The sequence below is a fragment of the Choloepus didactylus genome, chromosome 1 (assembly GCF_015220235.1).
Source record: "Choloepus didactylus isolate mChoDid1 chromosome 1, mChoDid1.pri, whole genome shotgun sequence".
In the NCBI taxonomy this organism is placed as follows: Eukaryota; Metazoa; Chordata; class Mammalia; order Pilosa; family Megalonychidae; genus Choloepus; species Choloepus didactylus.
Window position 1 is genome coordinate 113,205,300 of NC_051307.1, and position 19,922 is coordinate 113,225,221.

The 19,922-nt window shown below is 38.5% G+C and overlaps 1 protein-coding gene across 1 annotated transcript in view; it reads right to left on the reverse strand.

Annotated features, from left to right (window-relative positions):
- USP13 (ubiquitin specific peptidase 13) overlaps positions 1-19,922 on the reverse strand; it is a 143,019-nt gene that overhangs the window by 6,142 nt on the left and 116,955 nt on the right. The window contains exons 18-20 of the mRNA XM_037840050.1: positions 19,266-19,432; positions 17,757-17,910; positions 469-553 (exon numbers count right to left, since the gene is read on the reverse strand). Of these exons, the coding sequence (XP_037695978.1) occupies positions 469-553; positions 17,757-17,910; positions 19,266-19,432 (406 nt within the window). The remainder of the gene's footprint in view (positions 1-468; positions 554-17,756; positions 17,911-19,265; positions 19,433-19,922) is intronic.

Sequence of the window (19,922 nt, forward strand, 5' to 3'; positions counted from 1 at the left end):
TTCAATTTGAAATTCAGATAAACAACGGGTAATTTTTTAGTAGAAGTTTGTCCCAGGCAATATTTGGAACACACAACATTTGAGACGTACTAAAATATTATTTGTCCTTTATCTGAAATTCAAATTGAGCTGGGCTTCCTGAGGCTTTGATTGTTTGTTTGTTTTGTTGGCTAAATCTGGCAATCCTATGGAGGTTCCAAATATGAAACATCTTTATTTTGAAAAGTCACCTTGATATGGTGCTTAAGAGTGGTTCTGGAAACCAACTCTGGCAGTTATTTACAAGTTTTCAGCCCCCTCCCTGAGCCTCAGTGTCCTGGTGTGTAAAATGTCTTTAAGAATACATCCCTTCAAGACCATTACATAAAACTCAAATGAGATAACACATGAAGCATCTAGTAGAGTACATGGCATACAGTAGGGGCTCAATAAATTGTAGATACCGTTTACCTTCTATAAAAGACTCACCTTCCCTCCTTTTTGATATGGCAAACATAATGCCCACTCATTGTAGATGTTCCCATGTGACTGATGAATGCAAATAATTCATACACTATGAAAGAGGAAACAACTCAGTTACAAAGCAGCATTTCTAGACATCAAGTGCACTTCTGATCAGAATTTAAAACCAACAATAGTATAATCAGCAATGGTTTAGCTTTGAAAGACAAAATCCAGTTACCTTACTATGCTGATCACACATATACAACCCAAGTGACATCAAATGCAATGTAAAAATTCAGCTACATGATTACAAAGCAGGGCATAAATGATCAAAAGTACAGCTGACATTAAATTCTTATCTGGAAGGGGATTAAAAATCCCACAGCCCAGTCTAGTGGAAACCTTGTGGATATAAAAGGACAGTCGTTGATCTTAACATTTCCAAGCAATGTGATGGTTGACAAGTTGTTTTCACCTCTCTGAGCCTGTTCCTACATGGAGATAAAAAATCCACCCACTACACGGGATTGCATGCAGTTTAAATGAGCATTCAGACTAAAATGTCAGATGAATGTCAAGACTATAAGAAAGACAGCAGACAGTTATCAGTTATGTTAAGGGATACTGTGTCACAAAAGATTCCTCGCTTGCTCATGATTATAGATTGAGTCTAAAATTCAGGCTTCATGCTTTCTGAACAAGGAGATGTAAGATACAGTGTTTATTCCCTTACAAATACCTCCTACCATCTAATAGTGCAACACTCTGTATCAAATTCACCTTGGGTGAATTTTATCTCACCTTCCCAGTCAATTCTAGACTAACACAACACAAAATTAGGTTCAGGAACTAGCAGTAGTCCACTATGCAAACTGTTTGTTATAGACTACAAGTTCAGAAATTTGAGAGTCAGCGTTTTACAGTAATTTGAGAGTAATATCCATGTCTGTTGAGTCTAATAAAGGAAAAAATAGGCTTGTGTATCATATTTATTTCATTTTTCTACTAATCATTTTTATTGCATTTTACAAAAATATGAGTTTTGGACAGAACTTTTCTCTTACTCCTCCCTCTCCCACTCTTATCCTCTCTTCTGTTCACCCTTGCTCATCCGTCAATCCCAGGGCCTCATCTTACTCACCCTCCAGCAGCACCAGACACAGCTGTTCACTCCCTCCTCCCTCAAACACCTGCCCCCAGGACACAGCTGTCCCTTGGTCCTCCAGCTGCATCACCCTACACCTGTCTCTTTTGCTGGCTCCTCCTCATCAAACTGACCTGTACATGTTGGTGACCTGGAGCTCAGGCTTTAAACCTTTTTTCTATGTGGGCTCTCTCTCTCTCGGTGATCCCATCCAGTCTCATTAAATTTCGCCTCTACAATGAATCCCAAATTTTAGCTCCCACCCCAACCTCTCACCTCAGACTTGCTTCTCATTTAACTGTTCACTCACCAGCATCATTTGGATGTCAAAAAGGCACCTCAAACTTCATGTCCAAAGCTGATAGCTGACGCTCCTCCCCCAAACCTGCGCTCCCTTCAACTTTGTTTGTATGTGTGTGTGTTTATATCTTTTTGTGGTAAACAGCTTTATTGAGATATAATTCACCTACCATACTATTTACCCATTTAAAGTGTACCATTTAATTTTTTTTAGTATATGCACAGAGTTGTGCAACAATCACTACTATCACTAACTGATTTGAGAACATTTTCATTCCCACAAAAAGAAATCCCTTACCCATCAGCAGTCAGTCCCCTTTCTTAAACTCCCACACTAACCTCCTAGCCTTAGGCAATGAATAATCTATTTTCTGTCTCTTTAGATTTGCCTGTTCATTACATATCACTGGAATCACACAATATGCAGCCTTTTGAGACTGGCTTCTTTCACTTAGCATAACATTTTCAAGGTTCATCCATGTTGTTGCATGTATCAATACTCCATTTCTTTTTATGAGAAAATAATATTTCATGGTATGAATATACCATATTTTATTTATCTGTTCATCAGCTGATAGACATCTGGGTTGTTTTTACTTTCCGGATATTATGAATAATGCTGCTATGAACATTTGTGTACAAGCTTTTGTGCGAACGTATGCTTTCACTTCTCTTAAGTGTATATGGAAGAGTGGAATTACTAGATCATATGGTAACTCTATCTTCAGTCTCCTGGGGAACTGCCAATGACTGCACTGTTTTACATTCCCACCAACAATGTACGAGAGTTCCAATTTCTCCACATCCTCACCAACACGTATTTCCTGTTTTTAAAATTATAGTCGACCTAGTGGGCATGAAATGGCATCTTGTTGTGGTTTTGATTTGCACTTACTTCCCTAATGACTGATGATGTTGACCATGTGCTTAATGCCATTTGTGTATCTTCTCCGGAGAAACGTCTATTCAAATCATTTTTTAACTGAGTTATTTGGTTTTTTATTATTGAGTTGTAAGCATTCTTTATATATTCTGTAACTTAGATACATGATTTGCAAATATTTTCTCCCATTTTGTGGGTTGCCTTTTCATTCTTCTGATGGTGTCCTTTAAAGCACAAAATTTTAAATTTTGATGATATCTGATTTATCCATTTTTTCTTTTATCACTTGCACCCTTGGTGTTATATTTCAGTTGTTCAATCCAAGGTGACAAAAATTTACAACTATGTTTCCTTCTAAGAATTTTATAGTTTTAGCGCTTATATTTAGGTCTTTGATTTTGAGTTAATTTTTGTATATGATACAAGGTAGGAGTTCAAATTCATTCTTTTGCCCACATTTGTTTTAAAGACTATTCTTTCGCCCCACCAAATTGTCTTGACAGTCTTGTAAAAAAAAAAAAAAATCAATTGACCATAAACATAAGGGATTATTTTTAGACTCTCAACTCTATTCCACTGATCTATATTGTCTATCCTTATGCTAATAACACATTGTCTTAATTACAGTAGCACTGCAGTAATCTGTGGAATCGGGCAGTGTGAATTCTCCTATGTTGATTTCCTTTTTCAAGATTGTTTTGGCTACTCTCTGGGTCCCTTGTATTTCCTTAAAAATTTTAGTATCAGCATCTCAATTTCTGAAAAAAAAAAAAAAAAAAAAAAAAACAGCCTATCTGGGATTTTGAAAGAGATTGCATTGAATCTTCAGAGCAATTTGGAGACAGTTGCCATCTTAACAAAATTAAGTCTTCCAATCCATAAGCATGGCATATCTTCCATATCTTTAGATCATCTTGAATTTCTTTCAACAATGTTTGGTAGTTTTCAATGTTTTATACTTTCTTTATAATAAAAGAAGTATAAATTTAACTTCTTTTGTTAAACTTATAACTAAGTATTTTATCCTTTTTGATGCCATTGCAAATGGATTTTTTTTTCTTAATTACATTTCTGGAATGCTCACTGATAATGGATAGAAATACAATTGAATTTTCCACATTAATCTTGTTTCCTGCAACCTTGCTGAATCCATTTATTAGTTCTACTAGTTTTTAGTAAATTATTTAGGATTTTCCATATACATGATCATATCATCTGCAAATAGAGATAATTTTAATTCTTCCTTTCCAATATGGATGAGTTTTATTCCTTCCTCTTGCCTAACTGCCCTGACTAGAACCTTCTATACAATGATAAACAGAAATGTTGAAAGCAGACATCCTTCTATTGTTCCTGATCTTAGGGGGAAAGTTTTCAGTCTTTCACCATTTAGTATGATGTTAGCAGTGGGTTTTTGTAGATGCCTTTTTTCAGGTTGAGGAAGTTCCTTTCCATTCCTAGTTTGTTGAGAATTCTCTCCTCAGCCTTATCTATCACAGTCAATGGTGACTCCACTCTACAAGTAGCTTGGGATGAAATCTTGACTTCTCTCTCATGCTTTCTATATCCATCCAGTTCATCAGCAAAAATCCTGTCAGCTCTTCCTCAAAAATATGTCCAGAATCTGATCACCCCTCAACACCTCCACTGTTATTCCTGATCCAAGTCACAATCATCTCTTATCTGAATTATTACATTACATTATTACATTGAATTATCCTGTGATGGTTAGGTTCATGTGTCAACTTGGCAAGGTGACTATGTTCAGGTGTCTGGTCAAGGAAGAACTGGCTTAACCGTTACTGCAAGGTCATCTGTGGCTGGTTAATAAACCAAAAGGCTGGTTTATTAAATCATCAGTCAATTGGCTGCAGCTGTGACTGATGACATCAATGAAGGGCGTGACTTCTGCAATAAGGGAATTCAATCAGCTGGATTTAATCCAATCAGAAGACTTTTAAAGAGGAAAGAGAGGACCTTCACTTCTTCCACTAGCCAGCAAAGCATTTCCTGAGGAGTTCATCAAACACCTTCATCGGAGTTGTCAGTTTGCTGCCTGCCCTATAGAATTTGGACTCGTGCATCCCCATAGTTGCGTAAGACACTTTTATAAAATCTTATATTTACAGATATCTCGTTGGTTCTGTTTCCCTAGAGAACCCTAATTAATACACCTCCTAACTGGTCTTCCTGCTTCCATCTTTGCCCCCTACATACTATTCTCAGGATGGCTTCCAGAGGGATCTTTTTTAAATGGAAGTCAAATTGTGGTCACTCCCTTGTCTAAACACCCATCTGTGGCTACCTGTGTCTTAGTAAAATCTTACTCTTGCAATGGCCTATGAGGTACCCCATCTCCTACCACTCTCCCTTCACTCCACTCCAGCTACTCAGGCCTTCTGGCTTTTCCTCAAACCCACCCACCATGCTCCAGCCTCCAAGTCTTTACACCTGCTGTTCCCATTACCTGAAACTCTCTTATTTCAGATGTCACAAGACTCATCCTTCACTTCATCCAAGTGTTGGGTCCAAAGTCACCTCATCAGAGAGGCCCTCAGGAACCTCCCTCCATCTCCACCGTCATTCCTAGTGCTGCCCCGTCCCCTTATCCTGCTTCACTGTTATCTATAGCACTAACACCTAACTTATCACATATTTACTTGTGCATTTATTTATTATCTACCTCCCTTCACACCAGATTTGAATACAGATCCATAAGAACAAGGAGTGTGCCTGTTCTGTTCATTGCAATGTTCCAGGCAGGGAGAACACTGCTTAGCATGCAGTAAACACCTAATAAATATACCTGACTGTATAAATGAATGAATGAATGAATGAATGGCTCCTTTTCCCCATTTTCTCACTTGCTTTTATGTCTTTTTATATGGTATAAATAAACACCTACCAAGGGAGGGTAAAAATCAGTTAAATACTATTTAATCAGAAAATAATCTGAGGAGATTGCCATCCCCATCACCAAGTTTGTTTCTGTTGCTAGCTATCACATCAACTGACAAACCAAAAAACCCATGTCTGAAATCAGAAACTGGGCAAAAATAGCTGTGAATAAAATCCATGTTCCCTGGTACTTAAGAGATGCTCAGTCGATATTTTTTTGAAACAATGACCCAGGGACCCTACCCTTGTCTGTCCCTCCCTGCCCCAACACTAAGAACCTACCTCCACCCTAGTGAGGGAGAAAGGGCGTGGGCTGAGGCCTTTTTATGATGCTTGATCCCAGATGGTTTTTAAAATCCTTTTGGAATAATTCCATATCAAATTCCAACTCCCCCGTTTGAAAGACACGGTGCCAGTCTCCCAAAATGTGGCTTCTCTCTTAGCATTCTCAAGAAATAGAGGACAGAATACCCCAACCAAGTCTTTTTTCCCAAGGAACTTTCCAGACTATTTAATGAGCACTTCACACCACAAACCAGGGTCACATCAATGAAAATTTGTTCAGGCACCAGCAAAGCAAGAGACAAGACAGAGACAGAGAGAAAAGGACAAATCCGTACACCCAAATACATCCACATCATTGGTTAAAAACAACTCACATGTATACTCAGAATCATAAAAATAAATTAAAGAAAAAAAATTATCATAAATTTTAGTCCTGTAATTAAAATTAACCATGTTTATCAATATCAGCAACTACCCCATGTATTATTCAAGATCTCTTGCTGGGAATAAACTCCAAAGGAAAGAAGGTCTCTCAACACATTTGCAAAAACAGGTAAGAAATTTAAATTTATATTTGTTTCCAAAGAGAAAGTTAAGGTGAAAAAACTAACCTCTAGTTCTGTGAATGTGAACTCACTTGTAAGTAGGATTTTGAAGAGGTCACTAGTTAAAATGAGGCTACAACTAGATTAGAGTAGACTCGAATCCAATATGACTGGTGTCCTCCTAAGGAGACGAAGTTTGGACACAGGAGCAGACAGGGACAGCCATGTGACGGAGGCAGAGACTCAGTTATGCTGCCACGAGCCAAGGAACATCCCACCAAAAGCCAGGGAGAGCACGCCACAGATGGAATCTCCCCCGTAAGAGGACGCAAGACCCTGCAGACACCCTGACTTCAGACTCACAGCCTCCTGTTGGTCAAGCCAACAAGTCTGTGGGAATTGGTTACAGCAGCCCTGGCAAACTAGGACAAAATCAGGCAGGCAAGCTACTGTTTGTTTTTCTCTGAGTTTCTAGAGGTTCCCTTCCAAAAAAACAGCATCATCACTCATTTCCCAAAGAAACCCCTTTTTATACAGATAGGAAAGGCAGTTTTAGACAAGGTAAATCATTTCAAAATCGACTTTCTTTTTAACTTTCCAAGTGCAATTTAACAACTAGTTAGCAACTTTCAAAGAATGTTATAGGTTACAGCTCCACACTTTCTGTTATTTCCTTATTGTGAAATATAACATATATGCAAAAAGGTGATAACTTTCAAAGTACAATTTAACAAGTTGTTATACAGGAAATCTCCAAGACTGTTATGGATTACAGTACCATAGTTTCAGTTATTTCCTTATTGTGAAATATAATATATATACAAAAAGGTGATAACTTTCAAAGTACAATTTACCAAGTAGCTCTATATAGCAAATTTCAAAAACTGTTATGGGTTACAGTTCCACCATTTCAGGTATCTCCTTCTAGCTATTCTAATACCCTAGCAACTAAGAAAAAGAAAATTATATAGAGATTCAGTAGTCATAATAAATTGTCAAAGTACTTGGAAGAGCTAGACAATAGCCAAAATTAAACAGTCTCTGAAATGAGCATTCTTCCTCCCCACACCTTTCTCCCAACAAAACACGTCCTTTTCTAAACTCTAGAAAATGTTCCTAACCTTTCTATACGAAGAATGGTTAACATCAAAATTTTACCACCACCATCCCATTCAACATAACAGCAGTTGTACTCTCTTAATTATTCTTCGAGAAAGCACTGTCAGAAAAATAATAAGAAACTTGGAAGGCAAAATAGATGGGCAGTGTCCCCTTTCAATGTCCTCCAGAGGCAAAGATCACCCAAGGATTTTCTAGAGTAGGGGTTGGCAAACTAGGAGCCACAGGTCAAATCCAGCCCAAAGCCAAGGAGAAAGGAGAGCAGGGAGAGGAGAGAAGAGGAGACTGTGTGACAGGCACAAAACTGACCCACAAAGCCTAAAACATTTACTCTCTGGGCCTCTATAGAAAAAGTTTGCTGGCCCCTTTTCTAGGGGGATGAACTTCATTCACCTTACCTTTTACTCCTGATTAACAGTCTAAGACTTAGTGAAGTTATTTGTTAACTTGTAGATTTTTGTCCAGTAAAGATGCAAAAGATTTCTGAACAGTGGAATGGATAACCTCCAGTATTTATGGTCCTGATGGATATTAACTAATTTTGTATCTAACTTGGCAATCTCATCCTAACACCTCTTCATTAAACTGTCTTTAAATATCCCAGCTTCTCAGATGATTTTTGAACAATTTATAGCATCTAACTGGGTCCCTGATAAGTTAATGAGTTAAACAAAATCTCTGATATGTTCATTTTACATTTGCCCAAGAGTCATGATTTTACCTTTTTGAAAATTATACCTTAATAACACACAATGACCAAAAGCAACTCTAGATTCAGGAGTGCCTTTAAATTAATTTATATTTTATAAATCATTATAGAATTATGATATATTTGGAAAAATAGTAGTGCCTTATAAGGGCATGACACCTTATTTAGTCAGTCTTCAGAGAATGCGCAAAACCTACAGACATCAAAAGCCTCCTCATAATGACCATCAAGACCCCAGGGGAAGCTTTCCAGTGAGATAATTCCAAACTGGGTTTTCTAACTGAATATTCCTAACTTGAAAAATCTGTATCTTTACCTGTCCCTGACTTTTCTCTGTACAGCGTCATCCCCAATTTAGTAACCCTTGACTCACAAACAATCTCTTCCTCCAACAGCTTGATTTCCCTCATCCTTGCTCTGAGAAAAGACCAGTGAAAGGAAAAGAAAATCTTGGGAGTTTTTAGACAACTTCTGAATTCACAAAAAGAGAAAAAGAATCTGGGTAAATCAAGAACAGCTGAAGGCAGCTGACAACATGGACAGAATCTTAAATGATCTACAAATTACCCACCCCCAACTCAGGCCAGCGCAAAATTACCAACCCCCCTGACTTTTCTGTGTTATATTGCCTAAAACTACAACTATCAAACATTTCCCTCCAAATTTAATAGTTCACAGTCATTCATACTTTAGTATAAACTAGTTTAACCCCCACAAAGTGGCTTCCTCTTAACTTCCAATGGCACCACTGAAAAAAGCAGGAATTGCAACCAGTGCTGAAGTGGGGATTTGAGTATTAAAGTCCCGTTGCATTAAGTGAGTGAGTGTGACTCTCAAGTAGACCACTGGACCTTTGGATCCTTGTGCTGGTTTGAATCTGTTGTGTACCCCATAAAAGACTGTGTTCTTTTAATCCACTCTTGGGGGGCACACTTATTGTGGGAGGGACCTTTTGGTTAGATTATTTCTGTGTAGATAGGACCACACCCATTCAAGGTGGGTCTTAATTAGTTTACTGGAGTCCTTAAGAGAGCTCAAGGAGAGAGAAAGAGCTCACAGTCAACACAGACCCAGACACTGGGAGATGCAGTCAGAAAGACATTTGGAGATGCTAAGTTAAGAGATAAAGCCCAGCGTTTGCCCCAGAGAAGCTAAGTGAGAAGTCATAGAGGCTTAAGGAGAAGGCCACTGGAATCAGAAGCTGAAAGCAATGCAACCCAGGAGCAAAGGAACAGCTGATGCCAACCACATGCCTTCCCAGCTGACAGAGGTGTTTGGACGCCATTGGCCTTTCTTCAGTGAAGGTATCCTCCTGTTGATGCCTTAGTTTAGACACTTTTACGGCCTTAGAACTGTAAATGTGTGAACTAATAAACCTCCATTCTAAAAGCCAATCCATTTCTGTTATATTGCATTTTGATGCTTTATTTTTTATACACAATCCTATTCTGGGCTGTATTCCTTAGGGAGCTCTCAGGTTGGGAGCCCACACCATTATGTAAATTAAATCTCTCTCTCTCTGCTTCCCTTGCTAGAAAATCGCAACTGCAGGAAAAGATACGCGAACCATTAAAGCCATGTGGCTGAAGGAGCCAGAACAGGTTTTGAGTAATCACAGCCTAATCATGTTCTAATTACATGGGTAAATCAGTGAGTTCTTTTTTAAAAAATTAAATGCTCATTAAGTGCAATATAGAAACAGAAATGACTTTGCAAATGGCAGAAGCCCAAATAGGTCAGACTGAAGGCCTGATTTCCCACTTTCTTGAAATTTTAAAAAGCTCAACAGAAATTTATGTGCTAGCCCTAAAATGTGTAGTAACTGGCAATAATAGAACCTCTATTCCAACTTCCAGCCTCTATTCTATTAGAAAATTTGAAGTAAGATGACTCTATAGTGGGTCAAAGAGAAATTGTCTGGGCTTGAAAATCATACAGACTCCCACTCTATCACTAGCAAGTCTGAATGACCACTTCCTCATCTGAATACCTGGCTGTAAGAAGCGAGCGAGTAGTAGAGGACGTGCCTGGCACATGGCAGAGATTTAATAAATGACTGTTATTATTTCATCATGTTAACAACACTATCTTTTTTTTTCATTTTTTATTCAATTTTATTGAGATATATTCACATATTGTACAATTATCCAAAGTGCACAACCAATTGTTCACATTACCATCATATAGTTGTGCATTCATCACCCCAAACTATTTTTTGAACATTTTCCTTGTACCAGAAAAAGTGAAAGAAGAATAAAAAACAAAAGTAAAAAAAGAACACCCAAAACATAACCCCACCCTATTTTTTATTTAGTTTTGTGTCCCCATTTTTCTACTCATCCATCCATACACTGGATAAAGGGAGTGTGATCCACAAGGCTTTCACAATCACACTGTCACTTCTTGTAAGCTACATTGCTATACAATCGTCTTCAAGAGTCAAGGCTACTGGGTTGCGCTTTGATAGTCTCAGGTATTTATTTCTAACTATTCCAATGCATTAAAACCTAAAAAGTGTTATCTATATAGTGCATAAGAATGTCCACCAGAGTGACCTCTCAACTCCATTTGTAATCTCTCAGCCACTGAAACTTTATTTTGTTTCATTTCACATCCCTCTTTTGGTGAAGAAGATGTTCTCAATCCCACGATGCTGGGTCCAGATTCATCCCTGGGAGTCATATCCTGCGTTGCCAGGGAGATTTACACCCCTGGGAGTCAGATCACACGTACAATACTAATCTTTTTAAGCAAATTAGACATTATTTAAATACTAGTGTCATGCAATGACATTCCTTCCTCATTCTGAGAGAAGGCAAAAGTGGTTTTTAATTAACATATTCCCTAAGAGAGGAATTTGAAACAGGTGATTCCTTTAATCCTCATCCTTGTAATAATCACCTTTTCTAATTCAAATGCCTACTTTCTAAATATTTTCATTGTTAACCTGATGTAGATGACAGCCCAATAGCCATTCTCTTTCCTTCAGGAACAGTACCCTGATCTTCCATTTAAGGCAGATGTTCTCAAATGTTAGCTGTGTCAGAACCACTTGGAACGCCCCTTAAAACACAGACTGCTGGGCCCCTTCCTCAGAGTTCCTATTTCAGTAGATCTGGGGTGGGACTTAAGAATTCACATTTCTAACAAGTTCCCAGATGCTGCTGATGCTGCTAGTTTGCACAGCACTTGAGCCACTGCTTTAAGGGAACCAACCCTTCTCAGTCTGTGTGCCAGGAAGAAAGATGTTTCCACCTCAGGCTCCATGAATGGAGCCCATGACCAGGCCTGAGTCAACCTGCCTCAGGGTAGGCATATGACAAAGTACTCTGGGACAAAGACTGCTTCTGCTTCATCTGAACCTGGAAGGATATAGCTGTAGCAGGCACTGGCAGCCATCTTGTGACCATTAGGGAGAGTGTGATGGTTGGGTTCATGTGTCAACTTGGCTAGGTGGCCTAGCTGTCTGGTCAAGCGGGCACTGGCCTGACAATTCCTGTGAGGCTATTTGAGGCTGGTTGGTTTGTCGGATCATCAGTCAATTGACTGCAGCTGACTGATGACTCATCAAGGGGTGTGCTTCCACAGTGAGAGAATGCAATTGGCTGGATTTGGTCCGGGTGATCAGTTGGAGGCTTATAAGCCGGACGGTTAGAGAACCTTCACTTCTTCTTCAGCTGCTCTGTGAAGCTTTTCCTGGGGAGCTCGTCGAAGTTGCCAGTTCGTTTCCTGAGGAGTTCGTCAAAGTTGTCGGTTCGTTTCCCGAGGAGTTCGTCGGACGTCTTCCTTGGAGTTGACAGCTTGTTGACGGCTCTGCAGAATTTGGACTCGTGCGCTCCCGCAGTTGCGTGAGTCACTTTTACAATTTGATAATAAGAGACATCTCTCATTGATTCTGTTTCCAAGGAGAACCCTAACTAATACAGAGAGTGTGCCTGAGACTGGAGGCAACACAGAGGAAGCAGAACCCAGGGGTACATCCAGATAAAACGGTTTGAGTCCTGAATCAAGGCATGCCTGGAGTCAGATCTTCCCTGGGACTTTCCAGCTTTTGTGAAACAATACATTGTTTTTTGCTTAAACAAGTTTGGCTGAAACAGCTTGGTTGCAATGGAACCCCAAAAGCTGAGGTTGTCGTTTTTATTTGTTCATTTGTTTGTTTATATTGGCTTTTCATTTTGCTTCTAAAGAGCAATTACCCTTAACTTTTAAATGTCTTAAATCCCCCCAAGTCAAGTATTTCAACCAATTCACCAATCAAAAAAACAAACAAACAAACAAACAAAAAATGGTAAAAAATATCTTAGGAATTTAAACAACCTAACCTAAGCAGAACATACGCCTCTCCAAGTAAACCTATCAATTTAATGTAATTCTAATCAAACACGGGATAGCCAATTATAAGATCAGTAACTTCCAAAAATCAATAAAAACAATTTAGAAGATACAACAGAAAAAAATTCTTCTTTCATAAGTAACAAAGAAAATGTAATTCTGAGAAGCAAATTAACCAGAAATGCACACAGCATTTATGAAGAAAACTGCGTATCTTTGCAGGGCTTTTCTCAGTTAGAAAAACTCAATATTGTAAATCTATCAGGTATTCCCAAACTAATCTACAATAAAGAAACTCTTCTCCAAATCAATAAAAACCAGCTGAAAACATCAATAAAAATGGGATAATGGGCCAAAGGACATGAGGAAGCAACTGACACTAGAAGAAATAGAACTAAGCAATAAAATTACAAAAAATATGAAAAATTTTCAGCCCAAAAGCACTTGTGGGAGGAAGTGGGGAACAGTACAGTCGTCAGCACTGTTTGAGGTATTTACAGTAGTGCTGTGCTTCTGGAAAGTAATGTGATCATCTGTAGTAAAACCTTTAAAATATGCATTTTTGACTCAAAAATTTCACCTCCAGAAACTTACCCAAAAGAAGTAATAAATTGAGGTCTCAAGAATGTTAGTTAGAATTATTTTTATAGATGAAAAAAGAAAAAAGAAAAAACTTAAATGCTAAAACAAGGGTTTGTTACCTGAATGGGAAGTAAATAAGGCATTTTTAGGCATTCTCACCTTTCAGGAAATCTGTTATTTAAAAATCATTGCTGTCATCTTCTGAATGTGAAAATAACTTTATTTTTGGAAACTCTTTCTGTAATAGTCTTCCAGTTAAATGATACCTAATTAGCCTAACATTAGGTATATAAATTATGGTACATCTATACAATGAAATAGTATTAATATAAGTCCAAGTACATAGATTTACATATATGCACACCCACAGTTAGTGTAAAAGGTTACAAAACAGTATAGAATAATGTTATATTTGTATAAATACACATATTTATATTTTTTTATATATTTGCCTAGAAAGGTCTAATGAATATTCATAAAACATTTACAGTGGTTACGGTGGGTATTGGATTGTGAGAAATTTTTATTTTCCTCTTTTCATATGCCTGTATTTTTTCAAGTTTCTAAAATTAATATGTAACCTTTTAATTATAATAAACAATATAAATGTTAATTTTTAAAAAAGAAAAAGAAAGGACTGACATAAACTGAAGTGCTAATGAAGCACAGTACAAGAAATCATGTTTTTCCTTTCGTTTGATTTAAGCAATTTAATAAAACAGTATACTGCCAATTCCCCCAAACGGCACTTAGTATCTCTGAGATCACTTACTTCCTGGCATTAATTTGATTCTTTATTCGATCATTTGTTTTGCTGACGACCTACCAAGGGCCAGGCACAGGATTGGGAAAGATACTTTAAAAAAAAAAAAAAAAAATCTTATTCTTCAGTAAAATCAGATTCAAAATGTATTTGCTGAGTTAGGAAAGTGTATGCTTTTTTTTTTTCATAACTAAATTTTCCCCTACTTCCACCGTATATTCTGCACACCCTGTATGTGATTTCTAATACCGCATCACTGCCTCCTTTCCCAGCCTCACCCACAAATGCCCTAAATTTGGGGGCTGTGAGTAGTAAGGCCACAGAGTTTGACCCATAACACCTGAAAGGGCACTTGAATGCATCATCATGGTATCTTATTCAAAGATACAACTCAAAAATCCAGCAGTGCCAGGAAGATCTGCAGATCGCCTGTGTGCAGTAAAGCCCCAAAGAGAAGATGTGGCTGAATATTCTGTATCATTAATGACCATCTGCAAGAGAGTGTGGTGCCTCCAAGCCCCATTAGAAGAGAAACTCTTAATGATTACACTCTCCTTTGTTCTGCAGCAAAATACCGTGGCAGCTTTACAATGGCCCCATCTTGTGGTTTCTTTCTTCTATAAGGGAGGACTCATTATCCCCCAAGAAAAATCCATTATGGAAAATCGATGAAGCAGTGAACCGATGGACTTGAAACATGTAATAAATCCTGCTACTGAATTATTGAGTAACTTGTCCATTACAGGTTTTAATATTTTAGGCAAGCCAGTGATTTCCAAAAAGTATTACTTCTTTTAGATTAATATGGAAGTTGGGAGAGATACAACTCTTCCTTTTCTTATCCAGTCAGGATTAAAACAGTTTCAGTGGAAGAAATTCCTGTCTTATATTAAAAAGGAGGAAATTTCTTCCCATCCTCTCTGTCTAGCTCTAAGTCAATAGATGATTAGAGCTACAGCTATATAATGATGGGAGTAAGTGCTGCTAGTATAAATTTAATTAAATCCACTTATTTACTTAGTACTTTCTAAGGGCCAGGTACCACAAAGTGTAAAAAATTAAGAAACGGCCTCTGCCCTCCATAAGCTCACGGTAGAGTGGGGGACACAGATATTTACATAAATAATCTTATTGCAAGATCAATTCTGATACCTCCAAAAACAGAGGTAAAATAATACAACATAGTGGCTTTAAGCACAAGCCCTGGAACCAGACTGTCTGGGTTGGAATTCTGGGTCCACCCATCACTGGCTGTGTGACCCTGGCAAATTACTTAACTCTCTACCTCAGTTTTCTCATCTATAAAATGGGGATAATAACAGTATTCACCTCATAGGGTTGTTGTGAAAATTAAATCTTGCACAAAGGAAAGGATTGTTAATATTGTTGTGATTATCATTAGCATAGGAGGCAAGGATGGACTGATTATAGCAAGGATTTGAGATAGCTTTCTAGAGAAGATGGGATCTGTGCTAAGTTTTGAGTACAGTAAGGATTTTAGGGTGCAGAACTGGGAGAGAAAGGTATTTTACAAACAGAGAGTCATCTGAGCAAAGACCTGGGGAGGAGCGAGAAGCAAGAAGAGGTCGGGAACAGCTGGGTGGCCCCAGAACCAGGCTCCTGAGCTCCAAATATGGGGGTGCAGGAGAAAAAACACCAAGAAAGACGAGGCAGGCTGGGATCTGGCGATGAGGAGGTGTGGAATGCCAGGCTGAAGAGCCTGAATACTGGGGAGGCAATAACAGCCCAAGAAGCAGGGCTTCATGGTGGATACTGTTATTATCCCCCATTTTACAGATGAACAAACTGAGGTAGAGAGACTAAGGATTCTGGGTTTGACTCGTGGCTCCACCTGAACTGTGCAACATTGAGCAAGGTGCCTAACCTCTCTGTGCCTCCATTTTCCCACCTGTAAACATAAAGAAACTAAAAGTACTTAGCTCACAGGTTATGGTGAGGATAAGATGAGTTTTTATATGTGGTAGATTGAATTAGGTTCCCTCTCAAAAGACAGGTTCTTAATCTTAATCTGTGTTCCTGTAGGTATGAATCCATTTGTAAATAGGACCCTTTAAAGATGTATTATCAATCAAGGTCTGGACTCATTTTTCTAAGACTCTGCTTAAGTGTGGCGACACTGAATCAGGGAGGCTGGCTTTATAAGTAGAAGACAGAAATCAGAGAAATACACACAAGGAGACCAAGGACACTGCCATACAACGGGAGGCAGAGATGCAAGCCAAGGCACACAAGGATTGTGGCAAGCTTGTGCCAGAACTCTACAAACTTCGGGAAGAAAGCTTGGCCTTGCTGATGCCTTGATTTGGGACTTCCAGCCTTTGAAACTGTGAGCCAATAAATTACAGTTGTGTAAGCAACCCATAGTGTGGTATTGTCATCGCTGCCTGGCAAATGAAGACAATATGCAAAGTGCTCAGATCTGGGCCTGGCACAGAGTGACATACATAAGTGTTTGCTATTAAAAAGCAGGACGTTGGCCTATGGCACCACTTCCTGCCATCCTGAGATGGCCCTTCAGGAAATCATTAGCAGTTTTAAAATAATAAATGGCACCAGTCATTGGTAATGACAACGTCAAAGGTATGACACTGCTCTTCAACTGTTCAAAAAATACCACCATAAAAATAAATGCTCTTTTCAAATGAGAGGGAGGAGGTGTAACTGAGAAATTTGGATTTAACAAATGACTGCCAATACTGACTCATTATATAGATATTTCTTTTTAGTGTCTAGTGTTTTAAAATAGCCAGAAGGAAATACCTGAAGTTGTTGAACTATAATCCAGTAGCCTTGATCTTTGATAATGAATGCATAATTACATGGCAAAAAAAAAAAAAAAATCAGTTGCCTATATTTTTATGGATCTACTTCTGGATGTTTTGTTCTGTTCCACTGATCTATGTATCTACCTCTGACAATACTACACTGTCTTAAGTTAACCTACCTCTATTGTAAGTCTTAAAATTGGGTAGAGTGCAATAGTAGTGATCAATAAAAGGGAGGGTTAAGGGGTATGGGATGTTTGGTGTCTTCTTTTTTCTTTTTCTGACGTAATACAAATGTTCTAAAAATGATCATGATGATGAATACACAAACATGTGATGATACTGTGAAAAATAATTTGAAAAAAAAAAAAGAGAGACATTAAGACATCCCCAGATAAACAAAAGCTGAAGGAGTTCATCACCATTAGACCTGCCCTATAAGCAATGCAGTAGGAAGTCCTTCAGACTGAAAGGAAAGGACACCAGGCAGTGGACTGAAGTAACACAAAGAAATAAAGATCACCAGTAAAGTAACCATATGGGTAATTATAAATAACAATGCTACTGTATGTTTTTGTATGTAATGACATGTTTTACTTCTTACAGGTTCTAAAATGCAAATCCATAAAAAGTAATAAACCTAAAAAAAAATGCTGTTTTGAACAAAATCTTCCATATTCCACGAAGAAATTTTATTGCAAAGAAACAGACAAAGTCAAAGCTGGAGCTAAACTATGTGCTTATGACCACCCACTACCAAGCAGCAGCTTTCCAAGTTAGCACAAGTCTTTATCAGCTCATGGTGGCCTGTGCAAAGTGGCAGCTGGCACCATTTATGAGAAGATGGGGCCTGTACTAACCTTTAAATAGTGGCAAAAATATTACTGTGGAGTGATGGGAGGGAAGGGCTTGAGCTTAACCTATGTCATGATGGCTCAGGCAATCCCTGAGGCAAGAACTTACTTCCAGATCCATCCTTGACTCTAGGACCTTCAGGCTTGGCCTCGGAAATAATGTTTGCATTGGCATTATTCTCCATCTCAATCACAAAGTCACTGTCCTCTTCAAACTCAGGGTGGCTGAAGATCCAATCCAGGGCTCTTTCCAGATTATGATTCTAATAAAATAAAACATTTTTACAATATATACAGTCTCCATTAAATCCTGACCATTTGAACCAGGATGTCAAGCAGATAGGGCAGGAGACCTGAATTCATTAGTCTTTAGTGCCTCTGAGTAAGAAGCGGTGAGTTCACATATGAAGTGCATGTTTGGCTGGCATTCTGCAAGTTTCTTGACCAAGGGCTTTAACTGGATTCACTGGGAAACAGTTCCGAGCGGCACATCAGTCCTAGCTCAACATTTCGGTAGGCTTTGCTGATATGAAGGAGTGCAGAATGCTGAAGGGTATAACATTCATCTAAGTGCAGCCCTTTCTAAAGCCACACTAACGGGTCACACTGCATTCCCTACCAACTTCAGATAACCATGCAAGAGGGGCACCAACTGAGAACCATGTCAGAGTCTCCTCTCCCTACATGTTGGTAGACTGGTTGAGGAATTGCAGTAGAGACAAGATGAATGTCTTGATAAATAATGACAACTCTAGTTACTTAAAATGAACTCCATGCCATTCAAAATAATCAACCGCTAAAAATGTTTCATCACAGAGATACATGTAATGTTTTTTGAAATGGCAAAGTATTTTGCAAAACAAAAAACATTTCCATCTTCTCCTGTTTGTAGTGTCATTGGCAGGACAGAATTTCCAATGTAACAGTTGGACAAGTAAAGCTGGCAGGACATAAGAAAGTATCCCAAATGAAACAAACTCTGGTTGAGAAATTTTGAACCTTGTAAAAGGAAAAAGATCATTCTAGCCACATTTCTATGAGCCAGTGGAGAGCTACTCTGATCTCAGCAACAAAACCTAGAAGGCAACCACTCAGGACAGGCAAGATCCAATGTGACTGTAGCCCTTATAAGCAGAGGAAACTTGGACAAAAGGAGTAGGAGACAGGCAAGGAGAGACATGGCCATGTGACAGGGCTGAGATTAAGCTATGGATTGCCTGAAAGCCGCCACCAAGATGCTACAGACTTCAGAGAAAGCATGACCCTGCCGACACCTGGATCTTGGATTTTAGCCTCCAAAACTATGAGACAATAAATTCCTGCGGTTAAGCTGACTAGTCTATAGTATTTGTTATAGTAAGCCTGGAAGACAACCTTGCCCCACCTTTCTTATCTCCTTATTCTTAAATTCTCTGTAATTTAAGATAGTAAATGACTGATTCCCTCAACCATTTATTTTGGCTTTCTATATATTATATGCAGATGGGCATGGTGGAATACAGAGCCAGACGAACACAATCCAAAATGATCAGAGGACATTGTGAAGTTTCAATTGCTACTGACAAATACAAGCCACCTCCAATGCGAGGAAGGTATTCACATACTCTCTCATGCTCACCGTGGCTCGTAGAGCCTGAAGAGCCTGACTGCGCTGGAATCCCATGGAGGTGATGATGGCTACAATCTCCTCTGGAGGTTGGTTGTCCAATCCAATAGCACCAAAAACAGAGGCTCCAGTGGAAGCTGCTCCTCCATAACCAGGCATGGTCAGTGGTTCAGCAAAATCTGGGAAAAATTAACGAATGTAAGGCTTTTTCTCTGTGATCTTAAAATGCACAACACTTTACAGCCCAGGAAGAAAGACCCTTAAAAAGTTAAAATAAGCATGACAATCTGATATTGGATAAACACATAGAGCATATAGATATACAGATTATACAAATCAATGGAATAGAATTGAGAATCTAGAAATAAACCCACATATCTATGGTCAGCTGATTTTCAACAAGGATGCCAAGTTCATTCAATGGAGAAAGAAAAGTCTTTTCAACAAATGGTGCTGGAACAACTGGATATCCACATTCAACAGAATAAATCTGGCCCTCTAACTCATACCATAAACAAAATTAACTCAATTTTGCAAAATTACAAAATTCTCTGAAGGAAACATAGCTGTAAATCTTCATTACCGTGGATTAGACAATAATTTCTTAAATATGACACCAAAAGCATAAGCAACCACAAAATTATATAAATAGGACTTCATCAAAATTAA